General features: G+C 41.8%; 2 protein-coding genes across 2 annotated transcripts in view; both read right to left on the bottom strand.

Annotated features, from left to right (window-relative positions):
* Window positions 1-3634, bottom strand: part of si:ch211-149b19.3 (protein phosphatase 1K, mitochondrial) — a 7269-nt gene extending 3635 nt beyond the window's left edge. Inside the window, exons 1-2 of the mRNA XM_034857322.1 lie at window positions 3522-3634; window positions 114-271 (exon numbers count right to left, since the gene is read on the bottom strand). Of these exons, the coding sequence (XP_034713213.1) occupies window positions 114-239 (126 nt within the window). The 5' untranslated portion in view covers window positions 240-271; window positions 3522-3634. The remainder of the gene's footprint in view (window positions 1-113; window positions 272-3521) is intronic.
* A 2590-nt stretch (window positions 3635-6224) lies between these two features.
* Window positions 6225-10889, bottom strand: si:ch211-149b19.2 (mucin-5AC). The gene is made up of 3 exons (XM_034857321.1): window positions 10774-10889; window positions 8052-9827; window positions 6225-7441 (listed from the first exon to the last, which is right to left on the bottom strand). The coding sequence occupies exons 2-3, from the start codon at window positions 9769-9771 to the stop codon at window positions 6225-6227; spliced, it is 2937 nt and encodes a 978-aa protein (XP_034713212.1). The 5' UTR covers window positions 9772-9827; window positions 10774-10889.
* Between the last annotated feature and the right edge of the window lie 77 nt (window positions 10890-10966).

Below are 10966 nucleotides of genomic sequence, written 5' to 3'. Positions count from 1 at the left end.
TCTATTCATCCATCCATCCATCCATCCATCCATCCATCCATCTAGTATCTATCTATCTATTCATCCATCCATCCATCTATTCATCCATCCATCCATCCATCCATCTACCGTACACATGAATGGATCACCTGGCCTGAAGCCGGGGGGGTTCCCGGTGAGGATCTCACGGTGAGGAACGGTTGCCTGGCAACGGCGGAGCGACCGCATCGCAGCAGATTCAACAGCGCTGAAGACGACATGTTGGACGAACACCTGGCTGGGCAGCGGCTTTCTGAAATAATAATAATAATAACAATAATAATAATAATAATAACAACAATAATAATACCAGATGTTAATTATCCCAGTGAAGACCCATGTATACTAGCATTTTAACCAAGTCCCCCATTTCCCTGGATTTGAGGTAAACAATGAGTACACAAGTAGATTTAGTTAACAACTTGTGCGTGTGTGTGTATATGTGAGTGTGTGTGTGTGTGTTTGTGTGTGTATGAGTGTGTGTGTGTATGTATGTGTGTGTGTGTATATGTGTGTGTGTGACTGTGTGGGATGTGTCGGTATATGTGTGTGTTTGTATATATATGTGTGTATGTGTGTGTGTTTGTATATATGTGTAAATGTGTGTGTATGAGTGTGTATGAGTGTGTATGTGTGTGTATATGTGTGTGTGTGTGTTTGTGTATGTGTGTGAGAGTGTGTGTTTGTGTTTGTGTGTATGTGTGTGTGTGTGTGTGTGTGTGTGTGTGTGTGTGTGTGTGTGTGTGTGTGTGTGTGTGTGTATATGTGTATGTTTGTATATATGGGGGTATGTGTGTGTATATGTGTGTGTATGTGTATGTGTTTGTGTTTGTGTGTATGTGTGTGTGTTTGTGTTTGTGTGTGTATGTGTATGTGTTTGTGTTTGTGTATATATGTGTATGTGTGTATATGTGTGTGTTTGTATATATGTGTGTATGTGTGCGTGTTTGTGTGTGTATGTGTATGTGTTTGTGTTTGTGTATATATGTGTATGTGTGTATATGTGTGTGTTTGTATACATGTGTGTATATGTGTGTGTTTTGTGTGTGTATATGTGTGTGTTTGTGTATATATGTGTATGTGTGTATATGTGTGTGTTTGTATATATGTGTGTGTTTGTGTGTGTATATATGTGTATGTGTGTATATGTGTGTTTGTATATATGTGTGTGTTTGTGTGTGTATATATGTGTATGCGTGTATATGTGTGTGTTTGTGTATATATGTGTATGTGTGTATATGTGTGTGTTTGTATATATGTGTGTATGTGTTTGTGTATATATGTGTATGTGTGTATATGTGTGTGTTTGTATACATGTGTGTATATGTGTGTGTTTTGTGTGTGTATATGTGTGTGTTTGTGTATATATGTGTATGTGTGTATATGTGTGTGTTTGTGTATATATGTGTATGTGTGTGTTTGTGTGTGTATATATGTGTATGTGTGTATATGTGTGTGTTTGTATATATGTGTGTATATGTGTGTAAGTTAACACACCTATGCTAAAGTTGACTAAAAAGAGGAATACAAAAAAAAATCATCTTTTGGAAATGTATCTCCTTTTTAAGTCAACTTTTGCATAGTTATGTAAACTTATGAGCACATACAACATAGTATGTATGTACGTGTATGTATGTGTGTGTGTGTGTGTGTGTGTGTGTGTGTGTGTGTGTGCTCTCCATAAATAGCCCCCCACCTCCTGACGCCTGCTATCCATTACAACTTGGTCAAACACATCAGCTCCAAAAATACTCTGAGACTTAATTTGAAAAGAAGAGTTTAAATAAAAAGAGACACCTTTTTAAAATAACTGCTGACCACAAACAACAACAATTAAAGCTTTTATTTTGAAAGGCTGGGTACTGTATTTAGATATTACTTACTTAAGTAAAATATAAATTAAGTAAATTTAAGTAAAAGTGGTAAAAATACTCTGTTACAAGTACAAAAGAATCAGCATAAAAAAATTAAATTACCAGAAGTAAAAGTTCTCATTTTGCATATTTATTTATATTTAATTACTGGATTATAATGTTGTAATGTTGCAGCTGGTAAAGCTAATTTTAGTTACTTAAATGCTGATTCGGAGCGTGTATTTGGGGGGGTTTCAGGCGTCCTTCCTCAAGAAAATTTTGTTTTTCAATTAAAACAAATTGCAATTTCCCCCCATGCATTTTCATGTCTCTTTGTGGGTTTTTGCTTCTTTTTAGTCATGCTTTTTGATAATTTTTCTCTTTGTGGGTTTTTGCTTCTTTTTTTAGTCATGCTTTTTGATAATGTTTGTCTTTGTGGGGTTTTGCTTCTCTTTTTTTTTTATTTCTTTGGTCATTTTTGTTTTCCTTGGGGTTGTTTTGGGTCTATTAATACTACCATGACATTGATTGCTTTACCAACTGCTACCAGGCCTGTGTCTGAATTTAAACTCACTCTGCAGCCAAGAAAACACACGTCAGAGAGGTTCAACTGTGTGCAATTGGTGTGTAATGACCTTTACACGCATACATATACACACACACACACACACACACACACACACACACACACACTATGTTGTAGTTGTGCTCATAAGTTTACATTACATTAGTTGACTAAAAAAAGGAGATACATTTACAAAGGATTTTTTTTAATTCCTCTTTTTAGTAGACTTTAGCATGCGTATGTAAACTTACACACGCACACAAATACACAATTACACACTCACACACACGTACACGCACACATCAGAGAAGTTCAACTTTGTGCAATCAGTGTGTAATGACCTTTACGTGTCAATCAAGAAGTATTTGTACACACTCAAACACAACAATGCACATGTGTATTTGGGTGTACACAATGACCCGGTTTAACTCAACAACTAACCATTTGCTAGTTATTTTTGTAGGCTAAAAGGAAACTATGCCATTAAGTTGGATGGGCGCCATTTTGGGGTTTCCAGTTGTCAAATATTACATTACATGTTACAGCCGTGGCTATATTTAGCCCTTAATGGAACACATTTTACAATGGTGTTTATGTTGTTTTCCCATGCAAATATGTATATTTTTTAGTACCATTTATATTTTTTTTATACCATTTAGTAGGCTACCATTAAATGGAGTAAAATTTAAACCACAAATGAAAAACTGAAGACTCAAAACTTATCAAAAAATATCCTACAAGTCTAAAAACCAGAAGAAAACAATAGATAAACTTCGGTGACTCTAATATATTGTGTATATAGCTATATATGTATGTATATATTATATATTATTGAACATAGCCAATATATCACAGGAAAGACACTAGCTAGATAATAGCAATGTTTATTAATAAGTTGTAATAGCAGTTGTAGAAAGTAACTAAGTACATTTACTTAATCATTGTGCTGTACAATTTTGATTTAAAGTTAACTGTAACTTACTTTGAGTATATACATTATTTCAATTTCGATTTTTACTTGTTTTTTACGCTGTGGTATTAGTAATTTTACAATTTATCTGAATACTTTTCCCCCCAAAACTGACCTTCTTTTGTTTCCTTTGTGTTCTTTTCCCGCCGGTACCGTTTCCGTGGCAACAGGTGTGCTTCAGCTCCAGCCGTGAAGCGAAGTCGTCCTCGCGCGGTGGCTGTTGGAGGAGAACGAGCGGGTGCTTGGCTGGCGGGGGGGCATTTAAACTAGGTCACAGCCGTCCAATCAGAACCCGAGCACAGTCACGACGTCATCGACGAAGACGGTGTGTCTGTTTTGGCGCCAAGTCAGATCAAGAAGAAGGGATTAAATGTTTTTTGTTTTGTTGTTTTTTTAGAAGATATTTTTCGGCCATTTTATTTTCCACAGGACAGATGAAGACAGGGGAGAATAACATGTAAACAAACTCTAGTAACTACAGTAGTAGTTAGTGGTGGAGGGATATTTAGATTCTATACTGAAGTAAAGGTACTAATACACAGTAAAAATAAAATGTTACAGTGAAAGTACTGCATTTAAAAGTTCTTTCAGTAAAAGTATGTAAGAATCATCTGTAAAATGGGGTTTCAAATATTAAAAGTACAAACATGTCCACTGTGACAGTTATGCTATTTTTATATTATATAATACGTTATTTTATTTTTATATTTAATGCATTAAAGTTTAATGCATTAGTACATTAAAAAATGTTCACTGGGAGATGTAGTTCACAGAGATGTAGTTCCCTCGGAGATGTAGTTCACTGGGAGATGCAGTTCACTGGAAGATGTAGATCACTGGGAGATGTTCAAATTGATTTAAATACTAAATGCTGCACAATTACTAAAGGTTTGAATACTTCTTCCAACGTCGCCCATGCTAACGCTAGTCATGTATTCAGATGATAACATTAGCATAACTGCCTGCACCTGAAAAGTTCTGCACATAATATTCAAGTTTTCGTCTATTTTACAAACTGTAAAAGGTGTTAAAGAATACAAAAGCCCAATACTGAAGTGTGTGAGCTCGGAGGATCTGAAGCAGACTGAATAAAACATGGCAGAGGGACTCGGTTGTTAACATGAACGTGACTTTAATGTTTCTGAATAATTCAGAGAAGACACCCGGTGCTCCATCAACAACATGACTCCACTACAGAGAAACCAGAGGGGAAATGTTACGAGGAATGGGAGGAAATGTGGAGGAAGGAAGTGAATGAGAAGATAATGTGACATAGTGATTTTTTAAGTAGGACACAAACTCCCATTGGGGCTAAAAATATGACAATTGTGCAGACAAAGAAGTAAAAGTGCATTTAAATATGTAAAGATTAAATTGATATTTGACATGTACTGGGAGCAAAGCAGAATAACTGCTTGGAGTGTATAAATATATAGATGGTATACTTAAAACCAGCGACCACATGACTCAGCAACTATATATATTCATATAGACGCCAAAGTTCATGGGGCACCAACCTTGTTTTGAGATAAATGTCTTTTATTCGCCACGTCTTGGATTAGTACTTCATTACCCACAATGCCACAGTGATGCCTCTGATTGGTGGAACAGGTGAGGAGGGGGAGCTGTCGGTACATGTGAGCATGCGCAAGATGAGAATCCTGTTTTACGAGGATTTAAGTCACTGAACGAATCATCATCTGTAAAGTAACTTTACTTTAAACAATTTTACTATTACACACAAACACACACAGATACACAAACACAAACACTCTCGCAGCAACGCACGCACACACTCATGCATGCACAAACGCACACACAAACGCACACACACATATACACAAACAGACAGGCACACGCATCCAGGCACACACACACACACTCATGGATGCACACACACATACACACAAACGCACACACACATATACACAAACAAGAACAAGCACACGCACCCACTCACACACACACATGCATGCATGCACACACACACACACACACACACACACACACACCTCTTCGGGGTTTCCCGAGTGCCTGAGTGGTTTGTGCGGCGTTTCGTGAAAAAGGAAGAGGATGAAATATTTAACGCCAGTGAGCTGCTGCCCTCTCCTCTCGTCTTCAAACACTGGAAGTAAACGTGTGGACGAACGTCTTTAACATTTGATCCTTTAAAAAAACAAAGAAGAACTCCTCCAAGCCCTGTGATACTACCGGTAATAATAATAATAATAATAATAATAATAATAATAATAATAATAATAATAATAATAATATATATATATATAACAGGAAATTACAATTTACACTCTGTTGTAATTACACACAGGCCTGAACTAGACATACATGCTCAGTAGGTATACATGCACATAAGAGATGGCAGAGTGGGGGGGCTGTCCATTGAAAGGTGCCCCGAGCCTTGCTCAAGAGCACCTTGGCAGTACCCAGGAGGTGAACTGGCCACTCTCCAGCTTCCAGTGCACCACCATACTTTGGTGGACTTGGTGGACTTGAACCAGCAACCCTCCGGTCCCCAACCCAACTCCCTACGGACTGACCTACTTTATATGCCCATCTGTATACAAACAACGCAATGCATCATGGGACATCTATCAAAGACACAGAGCATGGAGATTGTGGCAGAAATTAGCAAAAACGTGAAAATTATGGACATCAAGTGGATAAATCTTGATTGAAACAGTTTGTAATTAAAACCCAACAACCCCGATCCCAAGCAGGATAGACTTCCGGGACCGCTAGCTCGTTAGCTTTTACCTGCAAAAATCGGTAAGTTTCTGTCTTGTACGGTTATTAAAGTGTCTTAGTCCGTCACGTTGGGCGTCCTTACGCAGCATCCCAGAATCCCTCCTCTCCTCTTCTTCCTCTTATAACCTGCGAGGCTGACGTCGGAGCAGGTGGATTTCCTCAGAGTCCGGATCTGTTTCTCCTGCTCCCGAATCTTTGACTCCAAGTGGGACTGGATCGCAGTGCCCAGGGACTCCAGGTCCACCGAGGCGCCGTACACCTCCCACGTCCTTCCTTGTTGGTCCCACGTCACCTCCTGTGGCTTCCCCGTCTCTTCCCTTGCTACGTCCTCCTGCCCCCCGTCCTCCCAGATGCTCTCCGAGCTGACGTCTTGGTTTTGTCCGAGTTGCAGCTCAGGGATGCGGGGGGGTCTCTGCTGGAAGCTGTACGTCCGCAGACCGGCGGCGAGGGAGCTAGCCCGCTCAGCGCCAACAGATGGAAGCGCCAACTGGCTGCACAGCTCGATGTCGATCTTGCAGACGTGCTGGTAAGGTGGGTGCCCGGCGGGGGTGCAGCACAGTGATGGGACGGTCGGAGAATTCAAACTACCGCACTCACAGCTGGGAGAACCAATCGGGGAGGAGGACGCTCCACTGTGGCAGTTGGAGCATTCGACCACCTCCACTTGGACGCCCACCTCTCTGCGTTCCCCTTCCTGCAGATGAAGACTCTCACTCGGGCTCATCATGGTCGCGGTCTCCCTTACACTCTTGGAGCTCGCTGGATGAGTAGAAAGCTGAGATGAAGATGAAGGAAGGGGAGATGAAGAACTCCCCGGACCATGTTTCGGTTTCCCCCTCTCCTTCTTCTTGTCTTCCTTCTTCCTCTCCACACCATTTGCCCTTGGCGATGGGATGTTGCTACCAACGGCGATGGCATTTCCATCTCCCAGTTGACTTGGTTTGCTCAGCCGGGTGCCCGGTATCTTCCTATCTCCTGGCAACCGCGCTGTGTTGTCAGTTACATCTGCTCCTTGCAGGGCCTCCTGGGACACTGCCGGTTCTCCTGCAGCTCTCACTTTGGTCTCCGGCAGTTTCAAATGTTCTCCGTCAACAGCAGCATCAAAGGTGAGACCCCGAGTTAGACTGACATTAACGGATGTCCTGCTGGTGTTTAATGCAACTGCCGCAGGCGCTGACGTGGAGCCTTTCATCATTGTCAACGCAACGGTGGATCTGGTTTTGGGGCTGGAGGTGGCCAGAGGATCCAGGAGGCCCAAAATCACACCAGAGCCTGCAAACAGGACACATTAATTGACAATGATGCTACAATGTGACAATGTTACTTCGGAATAAAGTAAAAGTAAGAAGTAGTCATCCAAATAATTACTTGAGTAATCAGACATGATGTAGCTGCTGTTACTGTTACTATGGTAACCATGCGTTCACTATGAGGCCGGGGAGGTTCCTCCTCGTCTGTGTTGCCATGCCATTGTTATAAAGTATTTCTGATTTTGATTCTGATGCCATCGGTTCATTCGGACAGTTTTGTTTTGCTACAACTGTAAAGCTAACAAAGCTAACCCGTCTGCCGCTGAGATCGAGGATGGTCACGTGACTGCGCAACAACGTTTCATTGGTGAAGCACAGTCACGTGGTAGAGCCTTTAGAGGAAGTCTCTCTCTCTCTGTCATCTTGACCCACTGAGACCTGCAGTTTCCCTGTGAGTCCTGGCATCCGAACTCTGGTCGCGCACTTTAAATCCTGGCGCGTCTGCGTGATCTACGCCGTTGTGACATCACGTTGACACACGACAGGTCGGGTGCGGCGACTGTAAAGATGCCTTTGCTCCCTGTAAGATAGGCATCTCAAAGCTTGAGAACAATTTAATAAATGTAAATTACCTGGACCAGAACCAGGACTCCTCTGGATATCCCTGTTTGGTTCAGCCGGACTAGAACCAAGAGCTTTGCCAGGATCAGACCCAGGACTGCTACTTGTTGGACTCGGTGAAGGAGACAGGACAGAGGAGGGTGACAAATCTGCCAGAGCTGGCTTTGAGCTAAACCGCACTGGTCCAGGCTTAGAAGAATCGGAACTAGAACCACTCGCTGCGGCCTTGAGGTTGTTGTCTTTGGAACCCTGCAGACAAGTTCCAGAGGACAATAGGGAATCAGGTCCAACAAGGTCCATCTTAGAGCTAGACGCAACCAGAGAAGGTTTAGAAGAAGAAGAACGGGTCGGACCAGGTTTAGACCTGGAAAAGACATCAGAATTAGAGCTGGGGTTTAACTGGGAGCCGTGTTTAAAACTTGGACTGGTTCTGAGATTCGAACTGGTTTTAGAGTCTGAAGACTGAGTTTTAGGATCTAGGTTGTCCTTTGACCCAACGCCAGATTTCGAACCCACAACTGTCTTAGAATCTGGATTGGTTTTGCTTGCTTTGATTTCAGTTGCATTTTTAGAATCAAGGCTATCTCTGGAGCCCATCCCGGACTTACTATTGGGACTGGCTTTAGAATTTGAGCCAGTTTTGGAATCTAGGCTGTCCCTTGAACTTGTTTTGGAAGCAGAGCCGCTTTTAGAAGAAAGGCTATCTTTGGACCCCATTGCTGTTCTAGAGTTTGGACAGGTTTTGGAATCCAGACTGTCCTTGGTTTTGGCTTTAGAAATTGAACTGGATTTGTAAGTGGTTTTGGATCCAGAACTGAGGCTCAAATCTTTACCATCAAGATTTTCCTTGGACCCTGATGCGCTACTGTTCCTGGTCCCAGAAGCCTTCCTTTGAGTGGACGGTTTGGCATTCAAAGAACTCGGTTGACGCGTCTTGGTGCTGTGCAGTGCCGTTGCAGCCCTCTGATTTGGGGATTTTGGTCCTACAGGGGGCATCTCAGAACTATGAGTTCCTAAGTCATGTCTGGTGCTTGCTGGGTCTGGTTTTTGGGGTTTGGCGGTAATTGTTGGGGTTTGATTGGTAACATTTAAATCCCCTTTCTGATCGTGGTGGCTATGTCCTTTTGGGTTAATGGTTATTTTGATGGTAGTCTTTGTCGTCAGTGCAATATGTGGTTTGGGGTTTGAGACGCTTTGGACTCTTTCGGTCGTTCTGGGGCTGCTTATGGTTACTTGTGGTTTTGGACTTGCTGCCATGCTGCTGTGTGCGTGCGACGTCGGGCTGAGTGAAGGAGCACGTTTTGGGTTTGGGAGTTTCAACCTTTGCTCTTCTTTGCTGTTCACCAACGCCTCCGCTGTTGGTGAGCGAGACAAAGCTGAAATCTTGCTTTTTGGTCGCGATGGATCATCTCTTTCCCTTGGTGACATCACACAGGTCGTCAGGGCACTTGCTGACTTGCCAGTTTCCGTAGTAACTGCTCCTCTTGCCCAACCTCCTTTGTTCCCATGATCCTTTTTGGTCACTCCATGCAGCTTCGAGGTCTCTGTGGCAGGGCGGGGGTTGCTTGGCGATGTCAGAGTGAGGTTGAGGTTGAAGTTAGGCTCCGCCCCCCAGTTGGCGTTGGGATCTGTGTTGCCAAGGGCATCTGCAAGCTCCGCCTCTTCTGGAATAGGGCATTCTGATTGGACAACATCCTTTGTGCATTTGGTAATATTTGGAGAGGTTTCCATGGTGGAATTTTGTTAGATGGGTAGAATATAGCATTTAGAATATCGAAACTCAGCACCTGATTGGACAGATAGAGACAAATGATCAAAATGACTTACATAGAATTCCCAAACTACATTTATCAAACTAGTAGAAAATGACCATTTGATTTTATTTAAATTAAATCCAATTACAGTCGGCATTAAATACCAAAAGTAAAGATGTATTCTGTGAAGCCGTTTCATGTTATGATGGATAAATTATAGCATTTCCATTCTTTCCGAGAGCTATTTTCTGTCCCACTGAGACAAGAATCCTCTCTGGATTTTCCTGCTTTAAATGACACATTCACATTCATTAAATGTCAGTAACGTAGTACCTGTTCTTCTTTTACTAAATCTAAGGGTCTAGGGATGAGAGATGACTCTATGCGGCACGTTTTAAACCCCTTGCAGACTAACCTGTGATGTTAGGCTGCACAAATAAATCTGATTTCACTGAATGCAAACATCAATTTAAGTCAATATCCATCCATCATCCATCCATCCATCCATCCATCATCCATCCATCCATCCATCCATGGATTCTCGTTTTATAATTACTTTTCCTTTTCTCTCTTTCTTCACATTGTATTTTCTCTCCGTCCGTTTTTCATTTCTTTCATTTTATGTTGTTTATTGTTGAATAATTGTAGGGAACTGAGTTTTTTTTTGTATCTTTCCGTTGCTTTTCTCTTTTATTTATTATTTATGTCTTTTAATGTTTTATTGTTGTGTCATTTAACATGACATAACAATCAAACTGATGAATTAAGAGGAACAAGAAGCTCAACTTTGTATTTTACATTCTACAACTGTAAAATAAGGTGACTTTCACCTATAAATTCATATTATAGGATTCATGAAAACAGCCTTTTTACATATAAATAAGAGGCAAATGCACTTTATTTACAGTTAAGGCTCCAGATCTGGGAATTACAGATCACCAGACAGTCTTATTATAGTAATCTTAAACGCCCTACATACCTGTTCAGGGTCAACGGTCGGCGGTGGACTCCCGTCATGGTGTCCGAGGACCGCCTGCGAGTGAGAGGGAAAACCTCCGCTGGTCCCTCGCTCTCCTCCTCGCTGCTCGATCTCAGGATGCAGTTATGAATAAATGAAAGCAGCAGGGAGAGAGGGAGGAGATCATCCACGGGCGTAACACGGGGGGGGGGGG

Source organism: Etheostoma cragini, chromosome 19, assembly GCF_013103735.1.
Source record: "Etheostoma cragini isolate CJK2018 chromosome 19, CSU_Ecrag_1.0, whole genome shotgun sequence".
NCBI lineage: Eukaryota > Metazoa > Chordata > Actinopteri > Perciformes > Percidae > Etheostoma > Etheostoma cragini.
Note: the sequence above shows the minus strand (reverse complement) of the source record. Positions and strands in the feature narration are given on the sequence as shown.